Here is a 21,369-nt window from a genome sequence, read left to right as displayed (position 1 = left end):
CATAATTTGTGCAAGACTGTTAGACCTTAAGAAAGCATCCGATACTGTATCCCACAATGCTATTATAAGAAATCTACAGTATTACAGAATAGGTGAGAGCGCTTGCCAACTATTACAATCTTACTTATGCAATAGAAAACAAACAGTGGCTATAAATGAAAAAAGATCCATATTCTTGCAAGTTACCAAAGGAGTACCACATGGCTCCATATGTGCACATTTTATTTTTGTTGTCTACATAAATGATTTGCCTTTTGCATTACCTTGTGAAACAGTACTGTATGCAAACTATACAATACTAATTACTCAGGGAAACAACTTCGATGAATTGCAGAATAATGTAACAATAGCAATGGACAGATGTACAAGCTGGTTTCAGGCAAATTCATTACAGATAACTAATAATAAGACAGAAGATATTGTATTTAATTCGAATGCTCACAAACATGAAAACAAATCTGTAAAACTACTAGGGTTTCATATTGGCCAAAAACTTAACTGGTAAACTCACACAGTCATTCTATGCAAAAATCTCTCACATGTAATCTTCTTGTTAATAAACTGAGAGGTTCTGTTAGTAGAGAAGTCCTACTATATGCATACTTTGCTTTCTTCCACTCTCGTCTCACTTATGGGATTATACTATGGGGAAACTGCCCGATTTCAAAGACTGTGTTTAAATGAAAAAAAAAAAAGTCAGATGCCTTATAGGACTACCATTGAGAGATTCATGCAGGCAGGTAGCATTTTAAAGAATTAAATATAATGAAAGTCCCTGGCTTGTATATTTATAATTGCCTGATATATGCCAAGAAAACTTAAAAATAATTTTGATCTTGGGATAGCAATGCATTCACATAATACAAGAAATGGACATACAATTGAAACCCCATTTTCCAGACTATCAAAGATTCACTGCAGTATCTAGGACTCAAATTTTTTAACAAATTACGCAAAAGTGCACATATTATGCCCACAGATAAATTTAAAGTAAAAGTAGCAAAAGTAATTTTCAGCCATGAGTCTAGATACTTTTGATCACATAGTGTACATTACCATAAGTGAAGACATAGAAACTTTATAGATGGACTGTATTAACAATAAACTATACGTGCTTAATGCTGTTCATGATTATACCATTTAGATTTAATTGAGCAAATTAGTAAGGAAGTTTGGTTTCACAGCTGCTGTTTACTTGCTGTAAGCTGTTTGATATTTACTTGATTACAGTGGTATTTTTTTAAAGAAAACATTTTTGCTTATTGACATACTGAATTCTTTTTATAATACATTATTACTTGTTTTGCGGTTTTATAACAAACCATACTACTTGACACGTAGCTAACATAAATTTTCAATCCGTGAAAGTAAATATTCAGATGAGAGGGGCTAAGAACACATACAAAGTGTTATCAAAAAGTAACAGGAATTTAATTTTGCTGGCTTCATATGTTCAATTTTCAAATTTCTTTTGTCTTATTGATACACATGCTCCTGATGTATGTACGCATTTTCAGGTGTTTTTAATATTTTGCTTACTGTTGGCAATCAAAAAGGTTACACTATTTTTGGCGAATTTTTGCTTTCCAAGAAGATGGATCAGAGACTTTGCATCAAATTTTGCTTACAATATGGAATAAAGTGCAGAATCACATATTAAATATTGACTGCAGCTTTTGACAAATCTACTATGAGTAAGACAAGAGTTTATGAGTGTTCTAAACGTTTCAAAGAGGGTCAAGGAGATGAATATGATTACCATCCTGAACACCCTAGCACATCAATGACTGATAGCAATGTGGAAGAAGCAAAGAAAGTCATTCTGAAAACTCACTGAATCACCATCAGAGAGGTTGTTGATGATGTTGACATATTCTCTCGCTCATGCAATCAATGTTTTCAAATGTTTTTGACATGAAACATATAGGATCAAAGTTTGTTCTGAAATTAGATTGGCATAAGACATCAGTGTAATAATGAGTATACCTCATTTCCTCTACCTACGGTACTAGGGACATTAGAACATGAGTTGAGTTTTATATGATCAACATTTTTAGAATGCATGCTGATTTCTGTGGAAAACTGTTTTGTTGCAGGTAGGTGATAATGTTTGAATTCATAGTATGTTTAAGGATTACCGAACACAGGGATGAAAGTGATATACAGTGGTATTTCAGTGGGTCAGTTCTATTTTCACTTTAACTGATGGTTACAACTTGTACTCATTTCCAGGCATCTGCTCAAATTCTCTGCACCAACCGAGGTGGTGCTGTGGTTAGCACACTGGACTGCATTTGGGAGGACAACAGTTCAAATCTGCATATGGCCATCATGGTTGAGGCTTTCCTTTATTTCCCTAAAACTCTTCAGGCAAATGCTGGAAGGGTTCCTTTGAAAGGGAACAGCTGATTTCCTTCCCCACCCTTCCCTCATCTGAAGGGATCAATGACCTCTATGTTTGGTCCCCTCCCCCAAATCAGCCAATGAAGTGTTCTGCAGTCAATTATCATCAAGAGAGAGCTAATTCATAGACAAATCCATTGCACAACTTGACAATGACTCCTTTAAGCCCTGGAGCCTTAGTGAGCAAAGCAACTAAAGCTGCTTTTCGACAACAGTTGTGCTGATTATTATGACTTGTTTGCAACAGTATGGCTTATGAATGGTGGTAATATTTCTGCATTTTTCTTTGAGATGTAACTCTGAAAATTGTATCCAACATTTTTGTTTCATTTTGTTATTTTCTGTTTTGGTTACTGTACTATCCATAAGCATCTGCACAAAGCTTTTTGTGTCACTGACAACTACATGTGCCAAAATATCTTGCATTTTGCAGTGGATCTTCTGAAAATATTTTGTTATGGTCCTTATTGGAGCCTTCATATGTTTTGTTTCCAGTAGCTAAATGTGTTTTAATTAATATTAGCCTATCTGCAGATTTGTATTCTCTTTTGTACCTATTGAACAGCATGGGCTGTTTTTAATACACTTTCTAATACTCTCTGTATATGGATATCTACCACATTTCATTACTATGCAGAGCACCCATTTTTCTAAAGTTTGATTGACTATTTGTTTGAAATGGAACCACAGTTTTCTGAGGTATACTGTTATAGTCAAATCTCTTATATTTGCTTGACATATAGGGTAACCTCTTTGTTAACTTTATTGAAAATCTGAACTTGTCTGCTAATTTTGTTTTACGTAATCATAGCCATTATTGCTGAACTGTATTGGCTGCAGTCCCTATGTTAACAGCTTATAACATATCAAGTCTGTCTGTTATCAACAAATCTTGTATATGTCTACCAGAGGTATGGTGCTCAACTGTCTGTTCCAGGTAACTCCCAAACAGAACTCATTTTATAGAAATACCTCAATGACTCACATCTTATGAAACTGTTCTTTTCACAATCAATTTTTAGGTGTTTGAGGTCTCTTATAGCTATTATAGAATGATGTGAAAGTGTGGATACTATATAAGAGGAATTTCTTTTAAGTTATCACTTACTTCTGCAGCTGAGTTTGGTGCCCATAGAAAGAACAAACTACAAGTTTCATCTCATTTGCATGCCAACCCAATTTCTATCTCAGCTGATTTAAGATGTTCATTAACTGCTTCCACTACAGTACCCTCCCATCCCACAAAACCAGTCTTCTCCCTGTACACAATTACATTTTCTGTGAGTATCTTACTGCTATCAATTAATAGTTGTCAAGTATTATGTGGGCCCCATACATTTTCAGTACTGTTTTTAAGTATACAGTTGTTTTATACATTCTTAATTTTTTTATTTACATTTGTGAGGATAAACATAAAAGGGAATAAATATGAAACATATGGAATTCAAATCGCCCAGTGCCATTGTTCAGCTAATTTAAAATAGCAGTTTATTATATTTATTTTTGTTGTATTTATTTACAGATCAGATCAATGAAATAAAAAAGGCAACAATTTCAAGAATTGTCTGTGACAACTCTGATCACATAACAAGAATACCACACAATAGTTTCAAAAAAGTTTCCAATACGTAAGTAATTTTATAATGTTTTGTGTTTGTTTATTATTCATTTGTTTATTATTCATTTGTTTATTCATAGGCTAATTGAAACACAAAAGTGCAGCTTTCCTGTGTGGATCATAATTACTTACAAAACTATGAAACTGAGAGTGACATTATGTGTTGTATGTTTCTTCACTAAGTTTTAGCTTTTGTGAAACCTGAAGACGCTTTGTGGTAGTATGTGAAAAATATTTTAGCTATCCACACTGAATGAATATCCCACTGAAATTCACATTGTTTCCACTTTTTATGAATTTGATTGAGGTTTTCATTGTTGTATGAGGTAAGGCTGGTTTAAAAATGCTGCTATGACATCACCCATAAGTCATACTGAAAGGCACAAGCTACAAACAGCTCATGAGAAAAAAAAGTTAGCAATAACATTGTTTTGGTATGATAAGTATTTTGTGTTTTGAAAAGCATTTAGTACACTTTCACAGCATCATGTAAAGAACAAAGTATCTTTACACTTTATATGGTTGCTTTTCTTACACTTTTTTTTGTTTGTTTAAGAAGCCCAATATGTACCATTAGATGTGTTACAACCCACTTCCCTTTGCTATCAAACATTCTATTGCCTCATAATTGGCCCAAAAATATTGCTGCTCTCAAAGCAAACTGAGGGGTTCTGCACTCCAATGACACCTTCCTGGCACAACGTGCAGTCTATTCTACTTGGGCTTGCCCATAGCACCAGATGGCATGCTTCCCAGTGATATCACAGGGTGCTGCAGTCAGAGTGGAAACTCTCTGACTATAAACAGCTCCAGATGCCCCATGGGGTAGCACCATTCTAGGAAGTACACTTCTCCCATCTTTTTCTTCTCTTGTAATGTTAATTTGTTACAAGCCACTGGGGTACACCATGCATCACTCACATTATTGCCAAAATTGATATTTCAACAGCAATCATAATACCATTGTTTCATTCACAAATTTGTTTTGGGGGCAGAAAATTGTAGGAAAGTTTTCTCATCAGCATAAGAGCATTTTATATTTTTTTCAATCATAAAACAGAGCTTCGATTTAATGCTGACATTGTGACAATTGGAAAAGAGCCTAAAATATTGCAATTGTTGGTGTTACTGCAGTTGTAATGTTTATGTGTATCGAGGTTATGATTATTATTTCTTAGAACCATGTGTACAAATGTTATGGTGTTTCAGGGTGATTGTTTTAGTTCTTGATACTGTAGCTGGTACTTTCTGGGCAGGTAGAACTAGATCATGATATATAAAATAAAAAATGTACAAAACTTATATATACACTCCTGGAAATGGAAAAAAGAACACATTGACACCGGTGTGTCAGATCCACCATACTTGCTCCGGACACTGCGAGAGGGCTGTACAAGCAATGATCACACGCACGGCACAGCGGACACACCAGGAACCGCGGTGTTGGCCGTCGAATGGCGCTAGCTGCGCAGCATTTGTGCACCGCTGCCGTCAGTGTCACCCAGTTTGCCATGGCATACGGAGCTCCATCGCAGTCTTTAACACTGGTAGCATGCCGCGACAGTGTGGATGTGAACCGTATGTGCAGTTGACGGACTTTGAGCGAGGGCGTATAGTGGGCATGCAGGAGGCCAGGTGGACGTACAGCCGAATTGCTCAACACGTGGGGCGTGAGGTCTCCACAGTACATCGATGTTGTCGCCAGTGCTTGGCGGAAGGTGCACGTGCCCGTCGACCCGGGACCGGACCGCAGCGACGCACGGATGCACGCCAAGACCGTAGGATCCTACGCAGTACCGTAGGGGACCACACCGCCACTTCCCAGCAAATTAGGGACACTGTTGCTCCTGGGGTATCGGCGAGGACCATTCGCAACCGTCTCCATGAAGCTGGGCTACGGTCCCGCACACCGTTAGGCCGTCTTCCGCTCACGCCCCAACATCGTGCAGCCCGCCTCCAGTGGTGTCGCGACAGGCGTGAATGGAGGGACGAATGGAGACGTGTCGTCTTCAGCGATGAGAGTCGCTTCTGCCTTGGTGCCAATGATGGTCGTATGCGTGTTTGGCGCCGTGCAGGTGAGCGCCACAATCAGGACTGCATACGACCGAGGCACACAGGGCCAACACCTGGCATCATGGTGTGGAGAGCGATCTCCTACACTGGCCGTACACCTCTGGTGATCGTCGAGGGGACACTGAATAGTGCACGGTACATCCAAACCGTCATCGAACCCATCGTTCTACCATTCCTAGACCGGCAAGGGAACTTGCTGTTCCAACAGGACAATGCATGTCCGCATGTATCCCGTGCCACCCAACGTGCTCTAGAAGGTGAAAGTCAACTACCCTGGCCAGAAAGATCTCCGGATCTGTCCCCCATTGATCATGTTTGGGACTGGATGAAGCGTCGTCTCACGCGGTCTGCACGTCCAGCACGAACGCTGGTCCAACTGAGGCGCCAGGTGGAAATGGCATGGCAAGCCGTTCCACAGGACTACATCCAGCATCTCTACGATCGTCTCCATGGGAGAATAACAGCCTGCATTGCTGCAAAAGGTGAATATACACTGTACTAGTGCCGACATTGTGTGTGCTCTGTTGCCTGTGTCTATGTGCCTGTGGTTCTGTCAGTGTGATCATGTGATGTATCTGACCCCAGGAATGTGTCAATAAAGTTTCCCCTTCCTGAGACAATGAATTCATGGTGTTCTTATTTCAATTTCCACGAGTATATTTAAAAAAGACTTAGAGGTTACTATTAGGTCAAAGTTTCTATAATGTTGATGAATTTCTTTGCTGCCTAAACAAATAGTGCTCATCTTTTGCTTTTTTTGTATAAACTTTTTTTTTCAACTTGCATGTAAAAAGAAGACAAAATATGTAAAGTGTAATTAAGAAAATGTTGTTGTTGTTGTCTTCAGTCCAGAGACTGGTTTGATGCAGCTCTCCATGCTACTCTATCCTGTGCAAGCTTCATCTCCCAGTACCTACTGCAACCTACATCCTTCTGAATCTGCTTAGTGTATTCATCTCTTGGTCTCCCTCTACGATTTTAACCCTCCACGCTGCCCTCCAATGCTACATTTGTGATCCCTTAATGGCTCAAAACATGTCCTACCAATCAATCCCTTCTTCTAGTCAAGTTGTGCCACAAACTTCTCTTCTCGCCAATTCTATTCAATACCTCCTCATTAGTTACGTGATCTATCCACCTTACCTTCAGCATTCTTCTGTAGCACCACATTTTGAAAGCTTCTATTCTCTTCTTGTCCAAACTAGTTATCATAAATGTCTCACTTCCATACATGGCTACACTCCATACAAATACTTTCAGAAATGACTTCCCGACACTTAAATCTATACTCGATGTTAACAAATTTCTCTTCTTCAGAAACGCTTTCCTTGCCATTGCCAGTCTGCATTTTATATCCTCTCTACTTCGACCATCATCAGTTATTTTACTTCCTAAATAGCAAAACTCCTTTACTACTTTAAGTGTCTCATTTCCTAATCTAATTCCCTCAGCATCACCCGATTTAATTTGACTGCATTCCATTATCCTCATTTTGCTTTTGTTGATGTTCATCTGCTATCCCCCTTTCAAGACACTGCCCATTCCGTTCAACTGCTCTTCCAAGTCCTTTGCCATCTCTGACAGAAGTACAATGTCATTGGTGAACCTCAAATTTTTATTTCTTCTCCATGAATTTTAATACCTACTCCAAATTTTTCTTTTGTTTCCTTTACTGCTTGCTTAATATACAGATTGAATAACATTGGGGAGAGGCTACAACCCTGTCTCACTCCTTTCCCAACCACTGCTTCCCTTTCATGCCCCTGGACTCTTATGACTGCCATCGGGTTTCAGTACAAATTGTAAATAGCCTTTTGCTCCCTGTATTTTACCCCTGCCACCTTCAGAATTTGAAAGACAGTATTCCAGTCAACATTGTCAAAAGCTTTCTCTAAATCTACAAATTCTAGAAACGTAGGTTTCCCTTTTCTTAATCTTTCTTCTAAGATAAGTCGTAAGGTCAGTATCACCTCACGTGTTCCAACATTTCTACGGAATCCAAACTGATCCTCCCCAAGGTCCGCATCTACCAGTTTTTCCATTCGTCTGTAAAGAATTCGTGTTAGTATTTTGCAGCTGTGACTTATTAAACTGATAGTTCACATCTGTCAGCACCTGCTTTCTTTTGGGATTGGAATTATTATATTCTTCTTGAAGTCTGAGGGTATTTCGCCTGTCTCATACATCTTGCTCACCAGCTGGTAGAGTTTTATCATGACTGGCTCTCCCAAGGCCGTCAGTAGTTCTAATGGAATGTTGTCTACTCCAGGGGCCTTGTTTCGACTCAGGTCTTTCAGTGCTCTGTCAAACTCTTCACGCAGTATCTTATCTCCCATTTAGTCTTCATCTACATCCTCTTCCATTTCCATAATATTGTCCTCAAGTACATTGCCCTTGTATAAACCTTCTATATACTCCTTCCTCCTTTCTGCCTTCCCTTCTTTGCTTAGAACTGGGTTGCCATCTCAGCTCTTGATATTCATACATGTGGTTCTCTTATCTCCAAAGGTCTCTTTATTTTTCCTGTAGGCAGTATCTATCTTACCCCTAGTGAGATAAGCCTCTACATCCTTACATTTGTCCTCTAGCTATCCCTGGTTAGCCGTTTTGCACTTCCTGTCGATCTCATTTTTGAGACGTTTGTATTCCTTTTTGCCTGGTTCATTTACTGCATTTTTATATTTTCTCCTTTCATCAATTAAATTCAATATTTCTTCTGTTACCCAAGAATTTCTACTAGCCCTCGTCTTTTTACCTACTTTATCCTCTGCTGCCTTCACGACTTCATCCCTCAGAGCTACCTATTCTACTGTGTTTCTTTCCCCCATTCCTGTCAATTGTTCCCTTGTGCTCTCCGCGAAACTCTGTACAACCTCTGGTTCTGTCAGCTTATCCAGATCCCATGTCCTTAAATTCCCACCTTTTTGCAGTTTCTTCAGTTTCAACCTACAGGTCAACCAATAGATTGCGGTCAGAGTCCACATCTGCCCCTGGAAATCTCCTACAATTTAAAACCTGATTTCTAAATCTCTGCCTTACAATTATGTTATTTCTCTTAATTGTTAAAAATGTAAATCATTCTCTCTCTCTCTCTCTCTCTCTCTCTCTCTCTCTCTCTCTCTCTCTCTCTCTCTCTCTCTCTCTCTCTCTCTCTCTCTCTCTCTCTTCTCTCTCTCTCTCTCTCTCTGCCCCACTCCATATGATAATTCCTATATAATGGATATGTTAAAATGGATGATAATAAATTCAATTGAATAGGTTTTAGGTTACAGAGTGTGAGTGAAAATAAAATCTTGTGAGGAGAAGCTTACTGCAGAGATACTAGAATGACTGTTATTGTGCAAAATAATACTGGAAACTGACAGCTTATGAGAGCACTTACATTAGATCTTCATAAAAAAAAGTTACTTGTTATGTGGCTGTGAAGTTAAAAATGTAATATGCTGTTTCCAATGCACGTTATTTGGTGGGGAGCCTTTGTAGAAAAAGTGGGTGTTACAGACATAAATCACTGAGTACCAGAGCGAAGAATGAATTTTAAGCTGTTGGCATACAAAACTGTTTAAGACTGGAAGTTTTTGGCACTGCCAACCTAGCTGAGAAATTTGATTGTACACATAGAAGAAAAATTGTGGCATTTAATCAAGATGTTAGACATAATAGGTATGTGTTAAATATTTTAATAAATTGTAATCATTTCTGTGTTTCCTCTGAATGAGCCTTCAGGTGTCACAATGAAACTGAATTATCACCAAGCCCTGGTGTTTTGAAAAGACCAATTGATTTTAGTGTTGCGCTGGATAAGGTAATTGTTTTCAATATAACATCAACAACAATTCAAAATGAACTTTTACAAATTATGTTGGAGAAGTATGCCAAGAAAAAATTTTAAAGCAAGTAAGAGAACCAGAATTTTTAGCTGTTATAGCGGATGTAAGTAGTGCTGTATCAAATGGTTCTCAGATGGCTGTCATGCACCATTTTGTATTAAGAGGTAAACCAAAAGAAAGGTTCTTCAGCTTTCTCTCTCCTTCCAAACATGATGCACAGATGTAAGCTGCAAGTTTGCTAGAATTATTAGACAGCAAAAAGTAAATGTGACACCCAAAAAATTAATTACACATATCTATGATGAGGCATCTGTTAGGCTAGTTTCTCTCTGGGAGGGGGGAGAGATGGTGGGAAGATATAAGATAAAATTAATTGCAGGAAAAGTAGACACGAAGCAAAGATTCATTGGAAGAATCTTAACGGAATGTAATTCATACACGAAAGATGTACCTTACAAAACACATGCTTCACTGATTTTAGAGTATTGCTCATACATCTAGGACCATATGAGGTTGGACTGATAGAAGAGATAGAGGAAATACAATGAAGAGCAGCACATTTCGTAATGGGATCACTTGGTTGACACGGTAGCATTAAACTCAAGTGCAAGGTGCTTCTAGAGAGACCTTGTGCATCAGTGTTCATTCCGAGAAGAGTTGGAAAATATGTTGCCTGACACTTCTTGGAAGGCATGCTCCTGGAATTTCAACTATTCGGTGCACAATGCCTCTCTTGTAGCATCTGGCAGCAAAATTTGTTCAGCAATGTTGATATCAATAGGGTGATGTCTCTGAGCACATTTTGCAACAGTGACTCATAGTGTGACTTCTTGTATTTTCTTCTCAGGATACTTTAAATGAATTCACATTGTATTTCCGGAGTGAGCAGTTCTGCCTTGATTTTTTTCATCACTGAAGGGGTTCCTTGTTGCGTCAGCTTGTGTGAGCTGTGATATTCATGGCAACAAGTTCCTAAACCAAAATGTGCTCCTAGCAGTGACCGCTACTTAAAAAACATAGTACCAATTGTGCATTTATTAAGTACTGGAGCTTAGACAGTCAGTGTAATGTACATACTTAATACAGTGCAGCTTTTGGTACCTTGAACTGTCAGTTACATGTTCACAAACAACCCAAATGAAGATGGTCTCATCTCAGAACCTTATGCAATCTACACCAGATTCATCATCATTATTGGACACAAATGTGTTATTGAGAAACTCTTTTTCTCTTTTGAGAAGTGCAAACTGATATAGTCTAATGACATCCAACCCTGCAAGGAAACATGTACAGTATGTTCAGTAGGATTCAGCACGCACTGGACAGCTTTCACTGGAAATTAGCTGCAACTCTTCAGAAGTTCCACAGACTATATTGAACAACTGACAATGATGGCAGTGATGACAACAATGTCCCATGCCATCTCCCAGAGGTATATGGAAGTGTTGTGAGCTGCTGTTACGAATTTTTACAGCTTTGCGCATAAAGAACCCACTCCTCACAACTTTCTATCATTTAGAATTGATAATTAATTTCATTTCAAAGCTATAGAGTCCACTGTGAAGTGTGATATACATTGTTTTTACAAATGAGATGGCAAGTCTTCAAAAAGTTCACAGATGAGGCAATTTTAGTGCATAGATGCAGCATCAGGAATTAGGCTTGCAATAATGGAAAGGAGGTGTGTTCTAACATTTGAAGAATACTTGTCAAATATAAAACAAACAAATATACCCTTACAACAACGATCACCTACACTATGTATTACGACAGCTGGAGATCAACATCCAAAATATAAGTGACAGAAATAACTCTTTCTTATAATGGGTGAACGAGCTTTTTGTCATGATTGTTATAAGTCAACTGCTCAAACATAAAATATTCAACTTAATTCTCTCCATGTTTTGGAAGCTGTCAAATAGCTGATGAGTAACTGCTTGCACTGACTGGAACCAGACATAAACCATCCAATAAAATCAAACATTTGAGGTAGTTAAAATGTACAAAGTATCACTTTTTATGAAAACAAGGAGTGCAAGGGAAGGGAGAGAGAAGATTGATGGACTGGGAGTGGACAAGTAACAGGTTGGCATTAAAACTGGAAGACATTGTTGTCTCCAGGCCAGTTCTAAAAAAATTGTCCTGGAAGACAAATGCTGTTGTGATGACATTCTCTCTCAAGGTCTTGACTATTTTCACTGCTATGTCTATTGAATAGCTCGGCCTAGGATTGTAATCTCTGTGAGATTCAGTTCCATCATGACTTCTTCAGACCAACTCAAAGGACCACAGAAATAAATAACATTTATTAAAATATTTTAACACATGGCTATTATGCTTAACTTCTCCATTATATTCTGCAATTTTCCTGCTAGATACACTATGAAACTGCTTAGTTATGTTGGCAGTTCCAAAAAGTCCCACTCTTATGTGTGAAATAGTGTGTACAAAATATTGTAGAAATGGTATCAAAGCAAGTGCATGTGCCTCAAATTGCTATTCATCACAGTCTTTGGTATTATCTTTTATGAAAGTAAATTTAACCTTCAAAGATAGTGTTATTGAGTTTTTCACTGATGTCCAAGTCAAGGCAATTCAAAAAGTGAAGAAATTGTGAAATGTAAATTATTATTGCTCCTTGTCTTATTGTAGTTATTTCTCAATAGGTGTAACCATTGATATTCAATGAGTATATAGCTTATGATAGTTACTTTGAAATGTTCTTTATTTTTCCAGAAATAAGGTGGTTGACTGCAATGAACTACCAGTTGTGGACTTGAGCTTCTGGAAGGAGAACAAGTGACAACACTCCAGATCAGTTATGAAGTTGAACTTGTTACACTGACTTGTTGGTTGGAATGTATAATAAATGATCTCTTGGGAACACAGCAATAAAGACTCAAAGTTTTGGATTGTTCACTTAAATAGTAGTTATAAATTATCAATAAAGGCCTCCATGATTATTTCTGTACACCTAATTTTGTTCAACCAGTACTCCATTAAAGAAATTCAGAAATAAGTGAGTCTGCAATAATTCATGCTGTGACCATGTAATCCTCATTGGAATATAATAACAACAACATAAAAGAAAAATAAGGGCTTGAAAATTGGGTTACAGTCGGACAGAGTGTTATGTTGAAAATGTGTAATAAATTTAGACATTTGGATTTGACCAAGAATGACATCACCAGATCTGTTAGTGTGATTGGCTAATGGTGGGATTCAGGTGTTAAGCTGAGTTATTGGTTTGGCAGAATACTTGGAGAGCCACCACAAATGAAAGGTAAATTTTCCTCTCATCCTGAGAAAAAGTAAATCGAAATATTGAATTTGTTGATTTCACCATCTCTTTTGAGACAAGATGTCATCAGTATGCACATAAACCATTCACCAAAATCAAATGAACATTAAATATGTCCCAGAAATATAGTTATTCTCATAATATGAGATTCGTTGGTTTTATTAAATCACAACCAAACTGTCACCTTAAAACCTAACTGAAACCTCAGGCTACATTAGTGATCAACGTATCCCTACAATTAAGACTTTGTATTCACTTTTGTAGGCTTTGCAAGTGTGCAAGTAAACTGTCACTTTCAACCCTAACATATAATTTAGATTAGTCTCTTGACACAATGTACACCTACAAAAAATAAACCAACACAGTCAGTATTATGTTGTAGCTTTCTTTGTGTAGATGTGTTGCATTCCTTATTTTATCCGTCCACTTCACACACAAGAGATTTACTGATGATGACATTTACACAGTGGTTCCTTTATGATTCTGGGATCCAGGAGCAGATTTCTATTATCAGGAAATTGAGCAATTGGTAGAATGTTCCAAGCATCATTTACAAAGGCGTGGTGACTGCTGAATTATCATGTCATGTGTTTGTGTCACTTTAGCATTCAAATGTACCATTCAATACTAGTTACTTTTTGAAATCCTTTGCTAACATCAGGAACCTATGAAACAAACTTACATTAAAGGTAACCATGAAATAAAAACAAGGACAGCTATTGCAAAAAAATGTTTTGCAGAAGGAGAATTTTCTTGGATGCATTGAACAAACAATGAGGGAAAAGATTAGTGAAGTGTTTTGTGTGGAATGTTGCTGAAACATGGACACAGTGACAGAAAGAGGAGAAATGTGCATATGTTTGTTTGGTTTTGTTTTCTTTCCTCTAGCTCATCAAAGAATCAACAGGGAGCTTCTCAACCATCTGACCACAAATAACATATTATCAAGAACACAGTTTGGATTTCTGAAGGGTTCTGACATCGAAAAGGCTATTTACACCTACAGTGAAAATGTACTTAATTTATTAAATAACAAGTTACAAGCAGCAGGTATTTTCTGTGATTTGTCAAAGGCATTCGATTGTGTAAACCACAACATCCTTGTAAATAAATTGGAATTCTATGGTGTCACGGGCAGTGCTGCAAAATGGTTCAAGTCATACCTCACTAACAGGAAACAAAGGGTGTCAGTGCAAGGGGCTAGTGAATTAAGTCATCAGTCATCATCAGAATGGGAAGAAATTACATGTGGTGTCCCACAAGGATCCATCTTAGGGCCATTGCTTTTTCTTGTGTACATTAATGATCTCTCATCAGTTACACTGCCAGAAGCAGAATTAGTTTTCTTTGCAAATGACACAAGTATTGCAATAAATAGTATGTAGAGTGTAGTTCTAGAAAGATCTGCTAATGATATTTTCATGGATATTAATAAATGGTTTAAAGCCAACTCACTGACATTAAACTTCGAAAAGACTCACTATATGCAATTCAGAACCTGTAAGAGCTTTCCACCCAGCATATGCATAAAGTATGAAGAAGAGCAAATAGAAGAGGTTGACAGTCTTAAATTCGTGGGATTACAACTTGATGATAAATGCAGTTGGGAGGAGCACACCACAGAACTGCAGAAACGCCTTAACAAATCTGTATTTGCAATTCGAGTATTAGCAGACATAGGAGACATAAAAGTGAAAAAGCTTGCATACTTTGCCTACTTTCATTCCATAATGTCATATGGTATAATATTTTGGGGAAACTCTTCAAGTCAAACAAAAGTTTCCTGAGTCCAAAAGCGTGTAATACGTATTATTTGTCGAGTAAACTCACGGACGTCTTGTAGAAACCTCTTCAAAGAACTGGGTATACTAACTATTGTCTCTCAGTATATTTACTCCTTAATGAAATTTGTCCTAAATAATATATCTCTTTTTCCAACAACAGCTCAGTTCATACATACAATACCAGGAACAATAATGATCTGCACAAGGACTTAAAAGCACTTACTTTAGTTCAAAAAGGGGTCCACTACTCAGGAACACTCATCTTCAATAATTTGCCAGCGAACATAAAAAATTTAGTTACAAATAGACATCAGTTTAAAAGGAGCCTGAAAGACTTACTAATGGCCAACTCCTTCTACTCCATTGACGAATTTTGTAATAGAAACAAACGATGTGTTGTATATATTTATACCATTAGTATTGTTATTTCAGCTTAAAAAAAATAAAAAAAGGTGACATGTTCCACATCCACGAGGATCTCCTCAACGCGGATCTATGGAATGAAAACTATTCTAAGAATAACTCCAAAAGATAGCAAGTTTCCTTTCCTTTGAGGGTGCCTATGAACAATCTGACGCTTCTGATTTTCAGGAATTGGTCTTCTTCAGTCCTAAAATATTTTCATAAGACACTTAATGTTTCAAGAGATAAAGTGAAAATATAAGGAAATGAAACTTCAAAATTTAACGGAAAAGTATAATACAAGAAATGATATTTTGATTGATAGTCACCAAGTGTCATAGTTCTAAAAATGTCCTTTAGAACATAAGACTTGCAAATTTCAAAGATACAATGCCAGGAAAAGAATGATACTGAAAGGTCCATTTGACATAGCTGTATCATCATCTACTACTGAATAGATGTGTCAGAATTATACATTGGTTTCAGTATCCAAATGATTTGACAGTCTCCAGTCACTCATTAAGTGGGCATTGAGCATCATTATTTGTCTACTCAACAAAACGAGTTTTGTTTTAACTTTACTAATTTTTATGTTACAGAGAATACAGAGTGCTTTCCATCAAGAACAATAATATTTCTAATTGTTCCAGAACTTCACTTAACAGAGTGATATCACCAGCAAATCTCAACATATTTAGTTTCTTACGGTGGACTTTAATTCCTCCCATGGTTCCTAGTTTCTCTCTGAGTTCATATACAGCCCTCTGAATGTATCCATAGGACAAGACGGGAGAGAGTGAGCAGCCCTGTCATATATATCCTGCTTAACAGTAACATAACTTCTCGAGGGTTCCCACTTCTTATCACAGCCACATCATCTCTATGCAGTCACTGCATTACTCTTCTGTTCTGCTGCTTTATGCCACTCTCTCAGCATTTTGAAAAGTTGTCCCTAACCTACACCCAGTCTACACTGTCAGATGCTTTCTACTGGTCGATGGAGGCAATATACGTGTCACAGGCCTTCTGTTGTCTTTACTCAAGAATTAACTGCAAGCTGAATATTGCTTCTTGTGTGCCCACACCTCTTCTGAAGCCAAACTGGTCACCTGTGATCATTGCATCTGTCCTGGCTCCAATGGTCCTTATAATGATGGAGGTCAAGATCTTGGAGGCCTGTGTTAGCAACATTGGTTCTGCAACTTTAAAATTTTGTAAGCTACTTTGATAAAAATGAAGCATTATTGGTGCTGTAATATTATTTGAACAAATGAGTTTAGTGATAAGCTTAACTTCAAAATTAGGGACCACAAATTGCAGTAATTTTGCTACCTTCGAAGTAAAATAATACATGATGAAAAAAGCAATGAGGATATTACAGCAGACTATTACAGGCAAAGAGGACATTTCTGGCCAGGAGATGTCTACTTGTATCAAACATAAGCCTCAATTTGAGGAAGAACTACTGTGAATTGAATCTTTGAAGCACAGTATTGTAGGGAAGTGAATCATGGATTGCAGGAATCCAGAAAAAGAGTGCAACTGAAGCATTTTTGATGTGGTACTACAAAAGGATGTGGAAAATTAGGTGGACAAATAAGACAACAAATGAGGAAGCTGATGACAGAACTGACAATGAGGGGAACACATGGAAAATATTGGCATTAATGACAGGACACAAGTGGAGACATCATGGAATTATTTTCATGCTGCCCGAGGGAGTTGAAGACGGAAAAAACTGTAGATAAAACCAGATATTGGAATTTACAAATAATTGTGATAAGTGTTACTTTGAGATGAAGAGGCTGTCACAGGAAAGGAAGCCACGGTGTGCAGTATCAATGTAGACACAAGACTGAAGACACAAAATTTAATAATCAGCCACTGAAAAATTATTCTAGAATCTGTTAATATACACAGCAGATTGTACAAACAGAAAATTGCCAGCGGCAAATTTAAGTTTCCTTTCTGTCATTTTTACTTTCTTCCTCCAATGTTATGTCTCACTTCAGCCCCAGTTCGCAGGAAACCTAAAATCAAATAGCATCTTTACCTCAACACCAATTCACCAACTCCTAAAATGCTTTATTACTTACTTTCTAAAATTTTAGGTGCTGGGATGCACCTCTACAAACATATAACACCTCTACACCCCTCTCTCCCCCATCCATTTTCAGGCAAACAAATCACAAGTTTCGAATTTTGGAAACCTGTGGTAAAACTTACAATGAGAAATTAGTTCAGTAATTCTGGTTTCTAAAACATAATTTCTTACAACCAAAACGAAAAAAAGATTTAATATAAATAATAGGTACACTTTTTGTCCCTGTAGCAGTGTCCCTTTTCTGTCTAGTTATGTTTAACTCATATCAGAAGCTCATACTGTGACCAAGACAAGTTTTCAATTGCTGTTAGCCACAACACTCAAACAGATGCATTTTAGATGTCCAGGGAACACGCGTCCACTACGAATTAATAAAGCATTTAGCAATGAATGATGATGAAGATATTCCTGGCCCATTGGAGTTATGTACAACTCTGATTTCCCAAATCATTAGGAAAAACAAAATATGGTGTGACATGATACACAGGTCAGATATTTAGTAAATGCTTTAAATGTCATTTGTTTTCCACTCATTGAATTGTGTTACAACTGGACTGATTTAAGTTCATCACTACAAATAAGAAACACATTTGAGCACAAATGTCCCTATAGTACGTCCTCCTGAAACTTTAATTCCATGTGCCATTTGCACCATTGCAGCTGATCAGTGAATGTCACCTGATTCAGCAACAATGTAAGATAAAGAGATGTACATCCCCCCCTCTCTGCCCTCCTCACCCCACAGGTGCCATGATCCTTTTCCTCTTCTTCCCACCCCATGTGACATCGCTATGGGAACAGTCTATACATAATAATTTTCAGTCAGATTTTGCCATTTCTTAACTTTCATAATAGTGAGTAAAAAAGACATGCACACAGTTGATCAAAACCTATGACATAAGCTACAACACAAAAGAAACAAGCTCAACTTATCTTGGGTACATTTGTGTGTGCCCATACCTCCCCTTACCCCCACCCCCACCCCCACAGACACACATAAAAAAAACACAACGTATCGGTTTGTTCCACTGAATTTAAAAAAAAATACCCCGGAAGTGCTGGGATCCTGTTTCTGTGCATTCTGGCCAAAACTAAGCCTTAACTGTAGTGAAGTAGCAATAAGAACTACAGTGCTGAATTTGAGCAAGACATGTAGGGGGCAGCTGTGTGGACTGAGCACACTGTTACAATGTAGACCATGCTACAGATCTGCATCTGTTGGGTGGTGGTCATTTCTTTTGGGCAGCAGTCATTTATTTATGATCCTACATGGATGAAATGCCACTTAGATAAAAACGTGCATATACTGCCAAGGGCTGAGGAAAAGATTTGCTCTACTAAGTGGGAGATAGGAACATGATGGCTAGGAGAACTCACTCACCTCACCAAGTTGATTCTCAGTTCTGTTCTTTCTGGTCGGTTTTTGCACTCCCTCAGTGCCTCCACACTTGAGGGAGTGGTGTCTCACCTACCCCTCAGTGCAGCTCTGGTTACAGGAAAATAATTTGCCAATATGGCTATTGATTATACCTTATCCATCTGTGAGAATTGTATATTTTGTTATTACTGAAATTAAGCTTGTGTATTTGTATCTTATTAATGGAATGTAAAATCCAACATAGTAACTACATGACGGACAATAAAGTCCGTGCAACGAATAAACGGCAATAAACAAGCAAGGGTGCACATAGGCTCAGTGAATCAGAACATTTAGCACTTTATGTGAAAGACATGCTTTTTGTGCTCCATGATTTTTGCCTTTTTCAGTGTTATGCAAGGGGCAGTCAAATCAAAACTGAACATTTAAGCAGTCACAAAATGTAACATTTGTACACTGTTCTATGGCATTTCATCTCATGTTGTTGTCGAACAACTCATGATGAAATGGAGTGCCATGTGTAATAATACAAGTATCGTACCCTCCTGTATAAACTGTTTCATTTCAATAACATAAAATTTTTGCTTTTACATTGTTATTATGAGTATTAGCCATACATATATGGAAAACAGTATATAGAAAGCATACAGTAGTGAGAGAAAGCACAGTACGCTTATACGGTACACTTGGTTTTTACTTCAAAGGCTTCTGCTGTAATTAAATAAAAGCTTTCCATCATGATGGCTCAACACAAAAGTTTTGTCTCAAGTACAGATAGTGTTAAGGATCAGTGAACAAAGTTCAAAACCATCGTACAATATGCATTAGATGAGTATGTGCCAAGCAAGATCGTGAGAGATGGGAAAAGAACAACCGTGGTACAACAACCTAGTTAGAAAACTGCTGCGGAAGCAAAGGGAACTTCACAGCAAACAAACACAGCCAAAGCCATGCAGACAAACAAAAATTACACGTAGCGAAATGTAGTGTGAGGAGGGCTATGTGAGAGACGTTCAATGAATTCGAAAGTAAAGTTCTATGTACTGACTTGGCAGAAAATCCTAAGAAATTTTGGTCTTATGTCAAAGCGGTCGGTGGATCAAAAAAAAAATGTCCAGACACTCTGTGACCAAAATCTGCACTGTAGTTCCTTCTGTAGATTGTCAAACAGATGACAAAATGTTAGATATCGAAATAGACGACAGAGGGATAGAGAAACAATTAAAATCGCTCAAAAGAGGAAAGGCCGCTGGACCTGATGGCATACCAGTTCGATTTTACACAGAGTACGCGAAGGAACTTGCCCCCCTTCTTGCAGCGGTGTACCGTAGGTCTCTAGAAGAGCGCAGCGTTCCAAAGGATTGGAAAAGGGCACAGGTCATCCCCGTTTTCAAGAAGGGACGTCGAACAGATGTGCAGAACTATAGACTTATATCTCTAACATCGATCAGTTGTAGAATTTTGGAACACGTATTATGTTCGAGTATAATGACTTTTCTGGAGACTAGAAATCTACTCTATAGAAATCAGCATCGGATTCGAAAAAGACGATCGTGTGAAACCCAGCTCGCGCTATTCGTCCACGAGACACAGAGGGCCATAGACACGGGTTCCCAGGTAGATGCCGTGCTTCTTAAGTTCCGCAAGGCGTTCGATACAGTTCACCACAGTCGTTTAATGAACAAAGTAAGAGCATATGGGCTATCAGACCAATTGTGTGATTGGATTGAAGAGTTCCTAGATAACAGAACGCAGCATGTCATTCTCAATAAATCAGTATGAATGGGAGGGGATGGAGATCTCTTGTGAACAGCATGTTGCAAGCCATCCCAGATATGCTCAATAATGTTCATGTCTGAGGAGCTTTATGGCCAGCGGAACTGTTTAAACTCAGAAGAGTTTTCCTCGAGCCACTAGGTACCAATTCTGGACGTGTGGGGCGTCTCGTAGTCCTTTTGGAACTACCCAAGCCTGTCGGAATGCACAATGGACATGAATGGATGCAGTTGATCATACAGGATGCTTTAGTATATGTCATTCGCCAGAGTCGTGTCCAGACATATCAGAGGTCCCCATATCACTCCAACTGCACGCGCCCCACACCATTACAGACCCGCCACTAGCTTCAACAGTCACCTGCTGACATGAAGGATCCCCGGAGTCATGAGGTTGTCTTCATACCCGTACATATTCATCGGCTCGACACAATTTGAAACGAGACTCGTCCGACCAGGCAACATGATTCCAGTCATCAACAGTCCGAGGTCGGCATTGACGAGCCCAGGCGAGACGTAAAGCTTTATGTCGTGCAGTCATCGAGGGTACACGAGTGGACGTTCGGATCCGAAAGCCATATCGGCGACGTTTCGTTAAACGGATCGCACGCTGACACTTGTTGATGGCCCAGCACTGAAATCTGCAGCAATTTGCGGAAGAGGGGCACTTCTGTCACATTGAACGATTCTATTCAGTCGTC

At 38.3% G+C, this 21,369-nt stretch overlaps 1 protein-coding gene across 1 annotated transcript in view; it reads left to right on the top strand.

Annotated features, from left to right (window-relative positions):
* LOC126292017 (peroxidase-like) overlaps positions 1-12,887 on the top strand; it is a 176,853-nt gene extending 163,966 nt beyond the window's left edge. The window contains exons 13-14 of the mRNA XM_049985809.1: positions 3,926-4,031; positions 12,661-12,887. Coding sequence (XP_049841766.1) covers positions 3,926-4,031; positions 12,661-12,727 — 173 coding nt within the window. The 3' untranslated portion in view covers positions 12,728-12,887. The remainder of the gene's footprint in view (positions 1-3,925; positions 4,032-12,660) is intronic.
* Positions 12,888-21,369: the final 8,482 nt, after the last annotated feature.

The sequence above is a fragment of the Schistocerca gregaria genome, chromosome 9, assembly GCF_023897955.1.
Source record: "Schistocerca gregaria isolate iqSchGreg1 chromosome 9, iqSchGreg1.2, whole genome shotgun sequence".
Taxonomy (NCBI): domain Eukaryota; kingdom Metazoa; phylum Arthropoda; class Insecta; order Orthoptera; family Acrididae; genus Schistocerca; species Schistocerca gregaria.
The sequence above is the reverse complement of the archived record's forward strand: the minus strand, read 5'-3'. Positions and strand labels throughout refer to the sequence as shown.